At 38.9% G+C, this 20077-nt stretch overlaps 1 protein-coding gene across 3 annotated transcripts in view; it reads right to left on the bottom strand.

Moving 5' to 3' along the window:
* Window positions 1-416: 416 nt before the first annotated feature.
* neto1l (neuropilin (NRP) and tolloid (TLL)-like 1, like) overlaps window positions 417-20077 on the bottom strand; it is an 84579-nt gene continuing 64918 nt past the window's right edge. The window contains exons 9-12 of one of the 3 annotated variants that reach the window (XM_067578438.1): window positions 14168-14281; window positions 10572-11199; window positions 9572-9646; window positions 417-1122 (exon numbers count right to left, since the gene is read on the bottom strand). In XM_067578438.1, the coding sequence (XP_067434539.1) occupies window positions 9586-9646; window positions 10572-11199; window positions 14168-14281 (803 nt within the window). In that variant the 3' untranslated portion in view covers window positions 417-1122; window positions 9572-9585. Of the gene's footprint in view, window positions 1123-7607; window positions 8632-9571; window positions 9647-10571; window positions 11200-14167; window positions 14282-20077 lie in introns of those variants that run through there. The other 2 variants (XM_067578437.1, XM_067578436.1) reach the window with 2 other exon arrangements.

The following is a 20077-nucleotide window of genomic DNA, read 5'->3' as shown; positions in this document are numbered from 1 at the left end:
ATTTTCTGTAGGTTTTATTTCCTAACATGAGGGTCTAAACAGGGTTTTAAAACCGTCTTCACACTGGCCAGGAATACAGTTGTGGTGGGGAAATACTATGCCTTTAATGTCCGAATAATCATTTGCTAGCTTAAAAGCTGTCACCTTTAAACATGCCTAGTCTAAAAATATGGGAATCAGCATATACTAAAAAAACCCACATTAACTTGTGGAATATTTCCCCCAGATTGCTAAAACCCACAAATTCCCAGAGGAAATATTGAGGACATGATCTTGTGGTCCTTAGGTAGCTACGGCTCTGAATAAAAGAAGATGGAATAGAATAGAAAATTTGCCATTACTGACAAAATAAAACATCACAATAGAATCAGTAAACATTCGTTTATTGAAAACATTCTGTCCAGCATTTTCTTAATGTGTTATATGCAAATGACTTGAAAAAAAAGATAAAATGCAATGAAATTTGACAAAGAGAAAGACAGATAAACAAATAAATAATAATGCTCAGACATCTTTGAAAGTATAAATAAAGGTTAGTTGATGGGTCAGTAGGATCATGTATGCACCCATTGATGAAATTTAATCTCATTTTATTTCATACATCCTGTCATTTTGTCATCTCAACAGGGCTTTCAGCAGTCATTTAGATATAAAAACAATCTGATATTCTACTGTAAAGACATCAATAAAAAGAAATGTAATGTGAATTCAGCAGCTGAAATATGGACTTTCATATCTTTGTGGTTACATGAAAATGATTTTAAAAAACCTGATTCTGTTTTTTTTTCTTCCATTAACAACTTTACATTAAAGGTATTCTATTTTTCAAAAGACAAAGTTTCAGTCCCATATCTGAAATTATCAGTGTTCCATGGCTCGTCAATCCTTGCCAGGTGTGGAGCACCGGTTGGGGAAATGCACCTCTGCGGTCCAAAGCAAAGAAAAAAACTTGATGCATACACCACAAACTTTTTAAAAAAATGTTTCTCATCACAACACTCTACATTGGTAAAGTTTCTCAGAGCAACAGTTCACTCAAGATGCACAAGGGGGAGAAACCTTAGCTCCGAATGTTGTCAAACTTGGCAAGATGCAGAGGAATGATGCATCTGTCTGATGTATCTGCAGAGAAATGAAAACACTATTACTTTAAGTCTGTTCTAGGTCCTACACTTTTCTCATCTGCTGCCTGGGCTGCTTGTGATCGAATTGGTTCAGACTTACTTAATTACTGATGTGTCTGCATCCATTTATTTACTGGCAGATGAGTTTGTGAGAGAGAAAGCGAAAAACAGAGAGTGAAAGATAGGAGTGTGCATGTGTGCATTGTTTTGGACAGTTTTAATACCTATAATAGAAGTGTTCACACAGTTGGAAAACAGAGAGACAACTCACAGACATCAGCACAATGTGTCTTAAGAAAAGAAAAATATTTTATTCAAAATCTGCAGGAATACGGTTCTGTGTATGGATTGTGTGAATGAAGAGGTAAAAGTGCAGAGAGTATGGATGTGAATAATACATATAGGGCATTGAATACAGAATAAATAATGTACACATAGATGGCATATACGTTGAAACTGACACAGAAAGAAGAAAATAAGTACTTGGACAAGAGAATTTGCAGAATAGGAGTTGTACCAAAAATAAGCTCATGAATCTCAAACTTGGACCTAAAAAAGTGGGACATTTTTAGTAGTAATAGTAGGGTTTTTTTGTTTTTTGCCAGTGTTTGTAGACTAGAAAAGCTAGCAAAGTAAATAGTTAGCCTAGCTCCCCTTGGAGTAAACAAGTGGTCACCATGGACACTGGTCAGCAGGCAGCTAACACCATGTCTTAACTGAATGTGACACGAGCGATCGTCAGCGACAAGATCAGTTTGTTCGCTTTGTTTTCTATTGGAATGTCCTTACTGGCCGTGAGCAATGAAGTGATGCAGTGCTGTGCAGCGTGATGCGGCATGCCGTTTTGAGCTGAACTTTTGTTGGATGCCCTGTTTCTATTTATTCCCTGTTGCTCATGTTGAAAGCGTGTCATGGATGAGGAACAGCTGATTCATTTAGTTGAAATGAGGAGTTATCTCTATGATACCTCTTCATTTCACTGCAAAAACCTAAATAAGGTAGCAGCTGGCTGGAGGAGATTGCCAGGGAGCTGGTTAAGTTACTGTTGGCTATATGTTGTCATTTCCAGTAAAGAAACATCTAAATATCACAATATAAAAGATGTGTTTTCTGTTTAAAAAGTACAAACGTAGGATAGCAAGGTCTCACCCATCTTTTACTTGAGTGGTTACGTCTCTAATCTGATCTTGAGTGCATAGCTAATAGATACGTGGTTTGTTAACTTGGCATAACAGAAGTGCATATTTAATGGATTCAGTGTGGACTCAGTGTATCTGATGTTACTTGATGCGATGTGATAGTCAGACGCTCGCTTGCTGTTAGGACACGGTGTAAGCACAGCACAACTCTCAGAGTGAAGAGCAGGGAGATTGAATACCCTGTTAAATGTAAGAGTGGAACAGCTAGGGAGAAACACAAGGAGAAGACACTGTGTGAAAACCCAGCGGTGCTTTTCACTGACTATGCCCAACAAAGGAAGGAAGAAGAACAACCTCATAATCTTCTCTGATTCCATCTAAATCTGGAAAGATACTCTTTGCAGCAATCACGCATACGTATTGAGCAAGGGTATCAGCTCAGGAGGCAGATTAAAGATCTGTAAAGATGAACAACTTGACAAGGATGACCCCCTGCTTAACATCACATATTACACCAAAGGAAAGGTCATGGTCCCAGGGAATGAAGCAAACCTGAAGTCCTTTGAAGAGGCTTTTCCCCTGTTGAAAACTAAGGTGAACACCAAGAGGATCAGTGTCCCTTCTGGCAGTGAAGATGATGAGAGCCCTGTAGAAAACCCCACCACCTTGTCCATCTCTGCCCCTCCCACACCTGCTAGCTCCACCAACCAGCTGAAGGAGAGAATAGCCCTGCTGGAACTGGACTTTGCTGAATTCAAAGAGCTGACCCACGCCAGGCTGTCTGACCCCTGAGACAATACTCTGTAGCACCTTAAAGAGGAACTCGAGCAGCTCAAGACAATCAGGCCTTGGCATCTGACTTCAGAGGAAGTCTAGAGGCACTCAAACAGGAGAACAGTGTGATCCTTGCTCAGTTAGCCAAAGTGAAGGAGGATCCTGAAAAGAGAGAAGGGAGCTTCACCAGGCAAGTGCAATGCCTGACAAACTAACTTTAATCAGTCCCCACAATGACAAGTACAGAGACACAGACTCTCCCTGCCAGTGTCCCAAACTCCTACCTTTTCTCTGTCCCACCCTCTCTGCTCTGCAACCAGCCCAACAACACCCTGGCACCTCCTGATACATCCACACAGCCAGCTGCCAACTGCCACCCCCACAAATGGTCCTGCTGGGTGATTCTAATGGGAAACCAAGCCTTTTCTTGGTAAGAAAGTGCTGTCTAAATGCTGCAGTACCACAGTTAAGGCAATGAAGCTGTTGAAAGAGGAGACCCTCTGGAGCCCTCAGTGCCTGGTGATCCACACAGGAACAAATGACCCGCACAGTCTCCATAAGGACACTGCTGAGGCAGTGAGGAATATGGCTCAGCAGGCCAGTAGGGAGTTCCCCGACCCCTGTATGATGATCTCCACTCTGCTGCTTAGGACAGACACCCCTCCTCATGTCATCCATGACATTAATATGGAGATCAGAAGATGATGTGCCACCTTACCTAATGTCTACTTTTCCTTCCACTCAACCATTAGCACCTGGGACCTCTATGATGGACTCCATCTACACAGAGAGAGGGTGAGTATATTTGCAAAGACCCTCAAAGACATGGCCCATGGACACAGCCCTTTCACCCCCTCCTCTACTAAGAGATTTAGAGGCCATCCCTGACCTCCTCCTCCCCATCAGCACCCCAGGATCATCCCCCCTGCTGTGAGGAGACACAACATTCCAGCCTGGATGTCCCACTCCCTATGTGCCCACCACCTCACCACTGTGAAACACAGCCAGAGGAGGCTACCTTCCCCCTCCTCAACCCCCTAGTCCCATTTACAGCATCAGCAGCAGAGATATGCAGCCACACCTGCCCCTTGTCCTCTTGTCCCACCCACAGCAGTGGAGCTATGAAGCAGTAGCTGCCCCTTGTCCCTCTCCCCACCTACAGCAGCAAAGCTATGCTGCAGTTGTAGCCCAGCCTACTGCCACAGTCCCTCTCCCTGCTACCTCTGAGCTGGGAGACATCAGGGAGATTCTGCACACCCTGTGCACCTAGATTCTGTTCAGCTAAGATGTACATGCTCAATAAATAGTACATGCCTCCATGGAATTTATGCCATATTATTATTTAGTATTGTAAATGTATAGACAGTTGTGGGTGCTTTCATATTTGTCTCACTAATGCGTTCATTTCATATAAGCTGCTGGAATATTAAGGCTCTCCACCTCTGAACCTTTGAACTTAACAGTGGAAACTCTGAATTCATGAAATCTATCAAAGACATTGATATAATTGTGTTGACAGAAATATGGTGTCAAAATGCTCTGCTCACTCACTGTCCTCCAGGATATAATGAAGTCATGGTGCCCTTTTAAATTAAAAAAATATATGTAAGGGCAGAACATCGAGGGTGATCCTGTACCAATGAAATCTTAAGCAAATATAAAGGTACAATTAGGAACAAAAAACAAAATTATACCCACATGAAACTATCAAGATAATGAGAATGCCGTTAATCAAAATCAAATCTGGGATGTGGAACAATTTCAACACAAAGCAACCACAAGCATTACCCATCCAAAATGGTGACATCTGCAGAGCACATTTTGAAAATCTGTACAAAGACATACCAGTAAATCTAATTAATTCAGATCAATGGATTATAAAGAAAAACTCCAAACATAAAGAGAAATAATTAAAGACAACCCAAACCCCCTTGATTTCCCAATCACTTGGGAAGAATTGACCACACAGACAAAATCTCTCCAGCCAAGGAAAACTTGTGGTCCAGACAGCATTAAATATGAAATGCTCAAATGCAGCATCCCAGAGATGCAGGGTGCAGTGTTGAAGTTATTCAATGTAGTATTACAGTCGGAATGTTTTCCTGACATCTGGTGCAAAAGGCTCACTTCCACCAATCACAAGAGTGAGGACAAATCATAACCTAGTAACTACTGTGGCATCTGTGTCAGCAGTTGTTTAGGTAAATTATTCTGTAGTATTCTAAATAAAAGAATACCAGATTTCTTTGACCAACACTCCATCTAGAGTAAGAATTAAATTGGCTTCCTCCCAAAACACCGCACCACCGATCGATCATGTATATACCCTTCAGACTTTAATTAACATGTACACCAAACAAAAAGTGGTAAGATATTCACTAGTTTTATTGATTTAAAGAAAACTTTTGACTCTATTTAGCATGAAGGCTTCTACATTGTGATATAGGGGCAAAATGTATGATCTGGTTAAATCAATGTATTTGGAAAATAGGTGTGCTGTTAAAATTGGAGACAAACAAACTAAATTCTTCACCCAGAGAAGAGGTATTTGTCAGGGTTGCAATTTAAGTCTGGCTTTATTTAATGTGTATACAAATGAACTTGCTACTCAGTTGGATCAATGTGCTGTTCCTGGCCTCTCCCTCCTAGATAGAGAGGTGACGTCTCTGTTTTATGCTGATGACCTTGTTCTATTGTCTCCCGCTGAACAAGGACTACAACAACAGCTGAACATAGAAGAAAAGTACTGTCAGAACTGGGCCCTGGTAGTGAATATGAAAAAGAAAGAAAACTAATGTCGAATGACTAATGTAATGATTTTTCAAAAACGCTCCAGATGTCAGGAGAGAACAGTATGAATTATACCTACCTTGGAATAACCATCACAACATCAAGGAGTTTCAACTTGGCAGTTTATGCACTAAAAGAAAATGTTTGAAGAGCTCTCGATGCAATTAAGAGACAATTTTATAATTTCCAAATTCCAATTAAAATCTGCCTTATAATATTTGACAGTGTCATTCTGTCCATTGCGCTGTATGGTAGGGAAGTACGAAGTCCACTCAGCTCTACCCATTGGGACAAACATCCAACAGAATCTTTACATGCAGAATTCTGCAGATATATTTTACAAGTACATAGAAAAACACCAACAAATGCATATAGAGCAGAATCAGGCAGATACCCACTGATAATTAACATTCAAAGGAGAGCAATCAATTTTTTTAATCACCTTAAATCCAGCCCCTTAGACACCCTCTATTCCAAAGCCCTCTAAATCCAAGAGCTGAGCCCAGAAAAGAGTCCTCTATGTTGGTTGTTGCTGAGATTAACTGCCCTGTCTCAGACACACTCTGACCAGTCTCACACCAACACTGCCTTCCAAACACCAATCAGAGTAAACCAAATTATAGAAAATTAGAATGTGATCTGGCCCTAAAAAGAGATTATGAACTGGCAGAATATCTCTGTCAAAGATAAAAAGCAGAGACAGATCCTAACCAAGTACAGGCTCAGTGACCACAAATTGGCAATTGAAAAAGGACGACACAAAAAATCATGGCAACCAAAAGAAAACAGAATATGTGGTCACTGTTTGACAGGTGAGGCTGAGACAGAGATGCGCTTCCTCCTACAACGTAAAACATTCGATAAAATAAGGAACATTTACTTTAACAAGTTCAACTCTGTAATTTCAGATTTCTTAATGAACTTAATGACCTCTCAAAATTAAAAATACTCCTTGGAGAAGGAGACAGGGCAAATCTTGCTGCCCGATATTTAGTAACATGCCACAACCTGAGGGACAGTGAATGACTTAGACTCACACTCTCTCTCTCTCTCTCTCTCTCTCTCACACACACACACACAAATACATGAATAGGATATACTGTATATATATATATATATGTATAATTAATATATATCAATCTTAACTTTGTGTTAATGTTTCATTTAATCTTGATGCTTTGGCAATATTGTTGTTGTGATATTCATGCCAATAAAGCAAATTTTAATTTGAAGAAAAAAAAATTGAGTAAGAAAAAATTTGCATATGCAGTTATGTATGAATTGTATGTGTTTATGTCATTGTGCTTGCAGCTCATCCACTCTTCCCACTCTTCACATGATGCAGCTTGTTTTTCAGTTTTAATTCCAAAACCCGCCTCACAACATTGAGGGCTATTAGAGTGTGAGGCTAATTATTCCTTTCTGTAGTACCATAATGGGTTGATTTCATCAGGAGGGACACAAAAAGTGAATGAACTTGTCTGTCAGATACCTGTGATTATTTAAACTGTCTAGAAGTCATTGTATTCTCCTGACTGGTGAAACAAATCTCTCTGGCACTTACAATTCAGTTTGGGTCTGCTCTTCCTTCAAAGCAAATCAGCCACAACAAACAGACATCTAAAAAATATATGATTGTGAGACATGGATGGCATGTGCTGACAGTTTAATGACACACTTAAGGGACAGAGGAACTGCTGACCAAAAGCCAATAAATCAAAGAAAAAAGGTGAAGCTTTATTGTTATTTATTTTACAAAGCATCAGTAAAATCAGCCCTGAAAGATAATTTGATAACGTTAAAAATCATCTTTTCAATTTGCCCTAGTAGAAAAGTCTGATTTAATACAAAGATATTAAGCTTCTACAGTAGAAGACAGTTAGAAGACAAACAGACTTGAAGTAAATATGTTTGACAAAGAAAAAGGACTCTTTTTCAAAGAAAAGATGCCTGTCAAAAAGTTAGTCTGTGATAAAATGAAAATGGTGAAATTTATTTGAGCAGTGCCTTGTACCTAATGATTTAGCTAAGCAACAGCATGCAATGCAATTAATTAATTTCAACGAGGCTTTTTTCCCATTTCTTATGTCCATATGACTCATGTATTAGTAGATGGGGGACTTTCATATTTTAATGTTAGTATGTTAATGTTTTAATGGATATAAAAGAAGCATGCATAAGCCATACACCTGGGCCTTATATTGTTATTCAAATTAAATTGCCTTTGGATATTTCAACAATATTAAATTGGATTATGTTAGTAATTAGATTGAGTTCAATTCCAATTTTCACTAATAAAACAAAATATATTATCTTAAATTTGACAAACGGCAAGCATCTATAATTTGCTATTAAAATCATAATATGTATGCTACTAATTAGAAAAATGCATGCTTAAAAAGTAAATTGAAGATGTTTGATCACATTAATTTTGTTATCAGTGAGGAATCTATGACAATGACAATGTTTCTGACTATCATCCCAAATTCACTTCAGTAATCATTTTCATCTAAAGATCTATATCTTTCCACTGAGACAAAAAAATCTGGATTGACTACAGTACGTACAGTATAGAGCTGACTGATTTTCATAACTTCCCCTGTTCACAGCATAGCAGCTGGAGTATTTTCATCTAGTCCTTTGTGTTCATCTTTGCACATGAATACATATTTAATATCCTTTTCGTCAAAGTGTCCCTTCATCATCATCAGCAGCATCATGCTGGTGTAAATCTTCGCTCCGCTTTTTCATATGTCAGTGACGCCCGTTCGTACTGATCCAGGATTGCACTATTCTCAAGAAGTCTACATGATAGAGACAATGCAACGTAATGTAGAACATAAGCAGACACACACACGCACACACAACAGAACACATTTTTCACACTAAACGACAAAACAATAGGTAGCACTTTATGTGACTGCTCCATTATTTATAAGCATGAGCTTCTGTAGCTCTGCTTTGCATCAAACTTTTTAATTAACAGTTAAATCTCACATAAATATAATATATTGGGCTTATTACGTCCTCATGACAGCGGTATCGTGGAGCATACACATGAAATGTTACACACAGGCGTAAATACTATGCTTCACAATTAACCAAACACAAAATCAAACACTACAAGAGACATAAACCATGCAAAACTACAGAGGAATTTTGTATAAGTTTATGATCAATGAAGATTTGTATATTACAAAGAGATTAATAGGATATTTCAATTATCCCAGTGTGCTATCTTTAATTTTTGGTTCAGTGCAAAACATCCCACTGATGTTATATGATGAAAACATCAGGGATTTTGTCTGCTTTCAATTTTGTTCTTTGTGTGGAAGTTTCTTTACATTATTAATGTAATTTTTTGTTGTAGGCCTACTGGGAGAAAAGTGAAAAGGTTAGACATATTAACTGATAACAGCTTCAACTTAAGATGACTGAAAAAGTCCATGCCAATGAATATCCACTGAGTAATACAATGTATGTCCTCGGGAAAATAGGACATACAGTAAACTTGAGCATCACAGAGACTTCAAACAAACTCACTAGGAGGACAAGATGGCTGCAAGCAGGAAAACCATCTTGGTGAAAATGAACAATTAAAAAACATAAAAAAATTATATATATAAACCCGCGCAAAAATCACAGAAAAGGAAAAATAACTTACATAAAAGTATATACTGACTGGGCAAATGATGACTACACAATAACATATAAAGATGTTGATTGTTGGATAAGGGTGCTTACCTTGAGATTGTCTCTTAGACCCTAGTTGTGTTGTACTCTGATTCATGTTTGCTCAAAGAGCCAATGAGGCAGAACCTGAAATGTCATGGCTCTTTTGTTTAATATCAAATTCCTTTTGCATAGAGAGGTTATAATGCATAATGTGCTACATAACAGCAAAATATGTCATTAGTTATGTGCTAATCTCTAAGAGCCTTGCATGCAGACTTGTAGAAAATTGATAAACAGTCAAGAACACTCTGAAAGAGCACATTAAAAGTGCATGCAGGAGAAGGTTGAAGTATTTTTTTTTCCAAAAATGTACTCTGATACCTTCACATAGTGTTTTTGTAAACAAAGACAATTACTTTTCAAGCAGTTATGATGCAAATACACAGTAAAATACTTCTTGTTTTTTAAATAGAAAATCTTGTTCATGCCAAAATATTGAGCTATATAGAATATAAGTCATATATTTTCAGTATAACAGTTGGGAATACAAATGCATATTTTATGATAATTTGCATTCATGTTTGTCATGTCTATGAATATCAGGCACCGATTCAAAGCCCTTGCGTTAACAGTCAAAATCAGACTGATTGCAGAAATAATATCTGCTAAAATGAGGTTTGTATTTGCTTAAAGAACTCTGACAAACCCCAATGTACAATAGAGTCTTAGATGTATGCTATACATCATCATTTGAGGAAAGCTAGCAGGGGGCTAATTTACATATTCAAGGCTGAGCATGCAAGAGGGGGCCAATTTGTCTATCATAATTTAGCCCTTTGTGAAAATTTGAAAAAAAAAGTTTTTAATGATAGAAAGAAGAGAAAGAACAAGGATCAAAGCAAAAAAGAAGCTTCATAATCTTGAAAATAATGAGAGGAAGAGGAAGAACAAAGCTAAAATAAGAGGTAAACAAAAATATAATGTAAACATCCCACACACATTTCAAACATCCCCATAGTTAACTCTAGGGTTGTTGCTCTTGTCTCATCAGAAATCTATGGATACTGACCGCTGTACTGCCTTCTCGTGGCGTGAAAGCCGGTGGCTGGTGGTGGGAACTTCTTCCAGGTCATCATCCAGGTCACATCCATTGTCCGCTGCCTCTTGTGAGTAGCTGTGCTTCATGACCAAAATGCTCCTGCGGTTTCCCGTGGCTGGCAGCAAGGGCCGCACTGCCATAGGCGGCTGTGGAAGGTCTGTGAGCAGAGTGGCGGCCGCTGCGTCACGAGCGCTCAAGTTTCCACGGCTTCCTCGTCCACTGAGAGACAGCTGGGATATGTGGGCTGAGCCGGGGTTGGAGGATGAACCACAATGGTGATCATGGACGCAGCGTGAGGAGGCACGTCGAAGGGCGTGGTAGTTCTCGAAGTCTTCCGCCAGGTCAACTAAGTCTGCTGAGGCTGCCGCTGCTGTGGTGGCACTACGTAAAGTACACAGCTCATAGTGAGGTGGCTCAAAGACCTCTTGAAACATGGTGGGGTCAAAGTCCTCACGCCGCAGGATGTACTTTTTACGTGGCTGCTTGATCTGGACAATGACGGAGACGATGAGGAGAATGAGGACGATGCAACAAGTGACACCAATTATGGTCCCGTTTGTGTTGTTCAGGTTGTCCAGGATGTTTGCTTTCCTTTTCTCTGTACAGGGTAGAGAAACATAAAGGGAACATTTATAAGAATATAACTTATATGGCCTTGTATGATGTCATGGAAGATGATTATTAGAAAACAAAATACATACAAGTGTGCTACAGAACTGTGAACATCAACTGTATTCCCAGTTAACTGACTGTTTGCCAAACCTCTTTCCGCTTAGCAACTGTAATTAGGCACAGCAGGCCTGTCAAACAGATTTCTCTGCATGTTTAAGTGATCTGCATTGGGCAAAAGTTGAAGGAATGGATCAAACAGTGTGTCTATCTGCTCTAATGTAAGTTGCAAATGATAGCATGTCCAGCTAACTAGCTTACCACATGCAGTAGAGAAGTTACCAAACCAAGCATTACTTCCAAGGCCAGGGGCATGTCGTGCTACATAATTTGGTGAGGTTGCAGGTTACGTTTCATAAAAGCCCCGATCATGACCAGCACATTTACCATGTAGTGCTCCTCCACTGTGTGGATGCTAGTCCTGGATGCTATTATATCATCTAGCTGTTAGAGCTGCTGCTCTATTGTATTTTGGGAAGTTTTCATTAAAGCAAGGCCACTCATTTGTTACTCGAGATAGTGTTCACTAAACATATTGCTTAGTCCTCATCCTAAAAGCTTTTTCTCTCGTTATGTTAAAAGTAATCATACTGTTTCAAAGTACATACTTTGAAGCAGGAACACCTGTCTTGCTTTGTTCAAGAATGTAAGTTAAGCAGCTAAACATGGTACAAAATAACAGCCTGGCCTTCCATTCTTCCTTTATACTTATAATACTACGATCAACTACCTCTAAACTGCAATACAAGAGCAACGTTTCTTTATTTCCATGTCTTGTAGGTGGATCATGAACTGGTGAGGATGCTGACTTTTTTGGGACCTATCAGCTTTAGCATTGTTCTTTTATACGATATCATGAATCAACTGCATATTTAGGAACTCTAGACAGGATCCTTTTTTTAAGACGAGTCAGCTTGAAACATTAAAAAGTAAGCTGGCGACAATGTCCTCAATGAACTTAGGTAAGTAATGTTACCTTAATTAGTTAGCTAGCTACAGCTGATAAAATCTGCCACTGACAGTTGTCATTTCAGCTGAAAAAAATCACAGTATATCTATATGAAATAAAAGACCCAATCTTTCAAATGTTACCAAGAATTTCTAATGATAATCCACCACTATTATCACTGTAAACTGCATAGGTGCGAATAGTAAGCTTGACAGGCTTAGCACTTGGTGATGAGCCTTAGTGAACAGTTAATTGTAAAAAAAAAAAAAAAAAAAAAAAAAAAAAAAAAATCCTTAGCACAAGCTAAAAGAAAGAAAAACCATAGTTCCTAACAAATGGACCAAAATTAAGGCCACAACTTTCATGAGCTATCAGACGGACGGACAAAAAGGTCTTTCTGGGTTACAGCTATAGTCTATTTATCACAAGGGAAACTACAGAGAGCAGCAGAGACTAAGAGTGTGTAGAGAAGCAATCTGTGGGGAGATCTCTGACATTTAAATGCTGGATGAACTTGTAGCACAGCACACAAGGCTTCAGTGACAGTACATGGTTACATTCAGAAGCGTAAAGGAGACAGGAATAAAACTTGACATTTTACAGCTAATGAGGACAAATGTGGGCACTGCGTTGGCCCTATGCATTACTAGAGCGGAGAGAAGGCAGAAGACAGAGTAACATGATGAGAAACATGGTCCTCTCTTGCTGAGTTCTGCACAATTTCAAACTCAGACTGTAGGGTGAAAAGGTATCTTAGTCTGAGTGAGGAATAGGCCATGCGGGATTTAATTGATGCAATTTGTCATTGGCTGAACACATACATACTACACAGGAATCTTCTCTGTACAACATTTCAATCTGATCTGGAAGAAGGAAAAACAAACTAGGACACATTTACTGAAAGACAAGCACAATGGCGTAATGGTCATCAAATACACATTGTATTTATTGACGAGAGTTCAGGGCAGCTGAAGTATAGATCTCATCTTATGTACATTGGAATACAGTGATGAAAGGTCAAATAACAGCAGACAAATTAATTGGCAATATAATACAATAAAAAAACTGGCTTATCCCCCTGGTCTTCAGACATCTCAGTTAATTATTGGAATGGCATCATATACGAATATGCTGCAATAAGGAAATCTCAGTCAGAGAAGTAGATAAATTATGAAGCTGCCAGTATCAAGACACTCGGGATCAATGCATAGATCAAGTGGAGTGAATGATCGAAGTACAGAACAAATTAAGAAATTGGCAGTATCTTCAGGGTCTTGCTTACTTGAGGGCCAAAAAAAGGGAAACGAAAACAAAGAGCATGAGAGACCAACTCTTGGACATCAACCTGGACCAAGACCAGGATCAGTTAGAGGGTGAATTCAGATTGTGAAAGTTTCAATCCTGTTTTACCTCAAACCACATCCAGGCTAACTGATGGGTGTGGTTAAATGTAGTCAGAAGTGTGTTGTTATATCTATAACCACACCTGACAGTGATGTCACAGGGTCCTGGAGTACATCTGTATATCACTGCAGCAAGGTGAGAAGGTAAACCACTGGAGGACAGTAATATCAAGATTTTCAGGGGGTATTAAGTTACTCTAGAATTTAAAAAAAGAAACTAAAAATTGTACAAAAATGATCACAATGATCATGGTTGGTTGAAATGTTACTAATTAAATTAAAGGGAGCTTTGATTCTAGTGTGTGAGTACTCCTTGTATTGCAATTTAATTGATTTTTGTATCCATAACCCATCCCAGTGAGGTTTTGTTTTGTTTTAAATTCAAACTCAGCTGCTTTCTCTGTTTCTCTCCATGGTGCTGAAACATTCAAACACAAATGTAGTCTCTCTTCATATCTCTCTCCATGGTGCTAAAACTTGCTTTTGTAAACCTACAAATGTTGCATCAGGGGGGACATGTAACATCTGTAAATGTAACATCTCACCTTTACATTGGTTCTCGTCCCAGGGGTAGACACAGTTCTGCACGCCATTGCACACCAGTGTGTTGTTTATGCACATGTTACTGTGACAGAAGAAGGCATCTGCATCACATGGAGCTGAAAAAGATTTAACACAATAGTTGTCACACAAGTCTACTGTATGTGTACTGACTTCACTCAACTGTAACATTCTCCTTTACTTGCTCACAGTTGAGTAAAAATCTAAACTACTTTTCTGCAGTGGATTTCCCATCATTAACTACAGCAAATCTGTGGGACACATATATATGCAACAGCACAAATCAGTATTTGAAGGAAGGGAAGCTCCAGTGTGCCAGTCTTTGAGGAAATAAATTTGGATGGGCATTACTCAAATCAGACCTGTTTCCCCTGAACCCATCTGTTCTTCATGAATTTTCATCCTCACCCTCCTCTTCAAACATTTGCAGAGACAACTTGTGGATATGAATGAATTTCTTGGAATGCGCGTGTGTTGTATGTGTGTGTGTGTGTGTGTGTGTGTGTGTGTGTGTGGTGTCTGGAGAGACTGCCATGACATTTCACAATCATCCATGGTGCACAGCTCTTGTCAACACACATCTAAACCGAGCAATAAACACGAGCATGTCCTCAAACACATGATGCATCACGACACCTGCCCTCCCAGCGTGGCCCCACTGAGACATAACACTGCCATCCCATGTCTTCATCTTTCTATGACTACAGTGCGAGGGCAGAGCCACCCATCTGCAAGACATGCTCATAAAATCAGTGTGATAATGTTATGGGCTCCATGTCTTATAACTACATAATTTAAAGCCAAGGTGCCCTTGCTCTCAACACCCAATCATACTAATGCATAAGCCAGCTGATTGGCCAATTCATTGCTTCCCACTGTCACAGCAGAACAGTGTTATAGCAAGTGAACCACAAGCCAAAAGAGTTTGTCTTATGTAACGTATTGTTTATAGCAGGGGTCAGTAATTAGATTAACAATGGGCAAATTTTTTTTGTATTATTCAGTGGTACATTTTTAAATGTTTTTCTTCGTTTGGGTGTTATTTTAATTAATTTAAGAAAAAAAAGACGTAATTTTCCCCAGTATTAAGTGTCATTTGTTAAAAAAAAAAAAGAAAGAAAAAGGAAAAAAAAGACTCATATACACAAATTCTTTATTGCAATATGAGACAGGGGACTTCATATATATTTTATCCACACTGGGTAAACAGTGGTCTGCTACAGCTATGGTTGTTTGAAAGTAATGTTGTTCTTGGTGTTGATGTCCTGGAAAAATAAAAGTTTCAAAGGGAATCTGTATTCAACAATCTATATACTACTCCAAGAGGCTTATCATCCTCCATAATCTACCCTCAACAATTCCTGCCTCAATCATGAAAAACTTCTTATTGAACATTGCACTGTTGATGCATATTGGAATAACCTATTGGATCAAGCACAAACCTTTTAAAATTACACAAAGAATGGACTAATTCAAATCAATACATTGCATAGAACTATACACTCCTTTAGTTAGTTTCTTTCCCTTTAATAAGAATCACATATGACATACTTTTTGTAACCTTATACCAATAACTCTGGACATACTTCCTCCTAAAATATATACAGATATTTACAAAAGATATATATATATACAGCTACACACAATATCACAACAGTATAAAATATTATTATACTGTTATTATACATACTATCCATTTTTCACATGGCCTTGTAGGAAAGTTGCTGAAGGTAAAAGTCTTTTGAAACCACTTTCAACTCTGAATGTTCCAAAAGTTACTTATTTTGCCACTGACATGTGAATATAATGGATGGCTCTGTTAGGTAGCGGAGACGACGTCCTTCCCCTCTGTCTCCCATTCTCTCTCTTTATCTCTGACTCTCCCCCCTCTTACACACACCCACAGGCACACACACAAAGCACTGGCAGTGGGTACTAAAGCAGCTTGCCAGTGGTATGGCAGAGCTGGGGACTATTTGACAGTGTTACAACTGTGATGTATGGCTGTTTTCATCCTAGCACTCATCCCAAGTGAATAATAACACACCAAATTAGAGTGACTTAGCTCTATCTTTCTGTATCCCACCCTGTCTGGGCCTTTGCCAGCATTTCCTGAGTCATATTGGCTCTCTGTGTGTGTTCTGGTGCTCTTCTGTTTCTCCTTTTCTTTCATACTGTACTGCATATGCCAAAACTGTAACACTTCTTTTTTGCTAATAACCACCAGAGGGAGCCCACCCCCTCTCATTTTGCTGCTGAATCCTCCTCTCTCATGTACACACCATAGGGCGAGACCAGAGCGCGATCCACACTAATCCCTTGCGAAATTAATTTCAAGACATTCTGTAATAAAGTGCCCTTTTGACCACACATAAACGTTCCTAGTCACTGCTGGAGGCATAAATTAACTCCTAAATGAGTGCCTGATGAAAACAGTCTGGGTGTCTCTGCAGAGGGGGCTCCAAGAGGATAAGAGACTTCTGCAGTGAGGCACTAGAAGCAACACATCATTATCATAGATTCTGAAAAATCAAACAACCATCAAAGATTTGTGTTTTGGCACTATAATTGCATAGTTAGGCTATTCTCAGAGATGATGATGTTGAGTCTTTATCCCTATTTTATCCAATAGGTTGTCTTCATCTTGCAATAATTATGTTTTTTCAAAAGTCTTGTATGCTCTAATTTGGGATGTTACTTCCATTACTGATTCCTGTGTTACATTTTAATCTGTTAAGTTAATTTTTTAATACTTTTTAATACTATATTTTTATTTTCCTGCTATCACCGTCTAGAAGTATTATGAACCGTTAACATACGTAAGTGTTGCTTTGGATGATATGGTGTATAGTGTAAAGACACACAGCAAAATCATTGGACTTTGTCAACAAATTAAGTATATTGCATTTATTACTTTTATGATCATGCTAGTAAATCCCAGTCAGTGGAATTTCTACAAAATGCATACTGCAAGAGCCTATCATCCATCCCTCCATTCCTCCATCCATACTTTGCTGCAATCTAATATCTGCACAGTACTCTTCTTAATCCCAAAGCAACCGAGATAACAAGTGTGCAGAGATGATATAATCTGATCTAAGATATATCAAAGATCCATATGTCTTCAGACATTAGCATACTGTGTTGTTCTCAAATGCTTTCATGCATACAGTAAAGAAGATTTGCAAGAAACAAGAAGTGATGTGTGTAGTGAAGCCGGAGCAAATCTCCATCTGCAACCCCCGAGACAGGAATCTGTTGATGAGGCGTAACAATGCTGACAGCTGAGGTGTCACACAAGCACATTTATCACCTAAGACATAATTGCTTTTTGGGTAAAGATAGGCTTCACTTTCTTATACTTCAAACATTTGTAATCTTACACTGTAGTTTTGCAGAGGACTGTGTGTGTCTGTGTGTGTGTGTCCCTAAGCCTGAAAACAGAGCGGGATCAGTAGTATCAGCAGGTGTGAACACTGCACAGATGATAACGGTGGATGTTTGCGTTTGGGAACATTGCACTCCCCACTGGAGCATCTCGCTGGGAGTCAGCAACTGCGAATGGTTCTCTAAAAACTGCTGTTCCCACTGGGAACTGGCAGATATGAACAAACATATAAAGGCTCAGGAGCTACTGTGGCTAGGGAGCACTTATTGTAAAAACTTCCCTATAAGCAGAGTTGGGTAACATTACTTTTAAAAATAACGTACTATGTTACAACATTGCTACCATTAAAAAGTAACTTGTTACTTGTTATGTAGCATGTTGGTTATATATAGTGCAGAATGAGAGACAGGAGGTAGTTCTCAGCAATGTCAACCTTTATTGACACACAACACAGGAGACAGGATCTCAAACACAGTTGCAAATACAGCTGTGGTCAAAAAATGTAACAGCCACCTCGCTCAAGGTTGAAACTATAAACCAGCACAAAAATGACAATTACCAACATAAACCATCTTGATACAGTACTTAGCGATGGCTCTCATTTCCCATCATGTTTTAACCATGAGTGAGGTGGCTGTTACATTTCTTAACCACAGCTGTATTTTGCTGCTGTTTTGAGATCCTGTCCCCTTTTGTTGTATGTCAGTAAAGGGTTGACATTACTGAGAGCTGCTTCCTGTCTCTCATTCCGTGCTGCTTGCCATAGTTACAAAACATAAGATAAGATTTCGTGTGAACGCAGAGCTTCATCCTGTCCGCTGTGGCCTCTCTGCTCTGCGTGTGTGTAGCTTAGCCCCGCCCTCAGACAAGCAGACACACAGACCTACGGCTCTTTATATATCCATGACACAGAGACAGAGAGCAGAGCGGAGCAGAGGAGAGAGATGGAGACAGTGATGTTACCTGGTCGCTACGCTACCAGTCCCAAGATCACACCCTGTGCATTGTTCTTGGCTGGGGGCTACACACCCACTGCCCAAAGGTCGACGCCCAGAAACATCCTGAACATATGTCATAAGTCATAAGTGATGATTGAGAGGAATTAATGCCTCTACATTTACTTATTTAATTTACTTTTTTTTTTTTTTTTTAGGAAAATGCCTGCATAGCATACCATTAACCAACTTCAATTTCTTTGTGGCCTTAATGTGGCTCTTCGGGTTTGTGGTATTCTTACCAGCTATTTCATGGCCACATTGCTTCCATTCTTATTATTAACATTAACCTTGCTTTCTGTAAAATAGTTGTACTCCTCACTGTGCGCATTGTCCTGGTGTAGTACTGATATGACATGCACAGCACAGAAAATGGAACTGCTGCACATGCCATCCAGTGAACAGGATATTTGGATTGTAATTTAGAATTAAAAAACAGTCTATAATATTTGTCTCCTCTTTTTTGTCAAAGAAATTAAAAAGAGATTTTGGTGAAGTTTTTATTTTTTAAACTATATTTTAGTCTCGTCTTTTTTCGTCAACAACATTGCATGTTGATATAGTCACAGTTAGTGTTTAACGACGTTGCTGCCGTCTCATCATCGTCTCGTCATCATCTTGTCATTGTCTCGTCTTAGTCATGGCAAAAATGGTGATTCACCAACATATTTAGTCATAGTTTTTGTTAATGAAATGAACACTGGTGTGAAAGAGGGCTTATTCTTCTCACCCGAAGTCTGTTCAGTATAAACATACCTGGAATAAGTCAAGAGAAACAAGATGGACAGACTTTCTTCTCGTTAATACTGGCAACGGATGCCTAAAATTGGTACACTTTATCAGATCTAGGTAGTCTTAGGGTAGCACATGAATGTTTAGGGTGGATTTTTCCTTAAAAGTGATTAAATTGCTTTAATTGGCTTTCAGTTTATTGGGGAGCATTAATGTTGCAAAATATTGTCAAATTATTTGTTTCCACTCTTTGTTTGTTTGTTTTATATTATGAAATCAACAAAATCACCTAACATTTTTCAGTGTTTTGTACTCATAAGAAAGACACTGACATAAACATATGCCTTGAGTTACATCTCATCACATCATGGAAACGAGTCATTTAATATAGTTTTGATTCTTAAAATGTTTTCCTTAAAAAAAAGGGGGAAATGTAATTTCACTTGCTGCATATCGACTGCAGTTTCCTGTTTTTTCTTTAAACAAATGACGATGCATATTGAAATAAGATGCATCATGCTCCCAGTGCCAAAGAATAGCATTGTGTTTTACTTTTTGAAAATTGTTGAAACAAGTTGATCTGCAAGAGAAGTGAGTCAACACTGCACACTAGACTGAATTACTGCTGCCTCTGCTTCTCAGTGCTCTGGTACACCTGAACATTCACTGTTGATAGGGTTGGTGCAGTGCTGCTGAGCAGTGGTGGATGCTGCTCTAAAGGCTGAGGTCTGGCTGGGGATCGCCTGAGTGACTTAGGCAGAAGCGTTGCCCCGGCAACA

Source organism: Thunnus thynnus, chromosome 21 (assembly GCF_963924715.1).
Source record: "Thunnus thynnus chromosome 21, fThuThy2.1, whole genome shotgun sequence".
NCBI lineage: Eukaryota > Metazoa > Chordata > Actinopteri > Scombriformes > Scombridae > Thunnus > Thunnus thynnus.
Note: the sequence above shows the minus strand (reverse complement) of the source record. Positions and strands in the feature narration are given on the sequence as shown.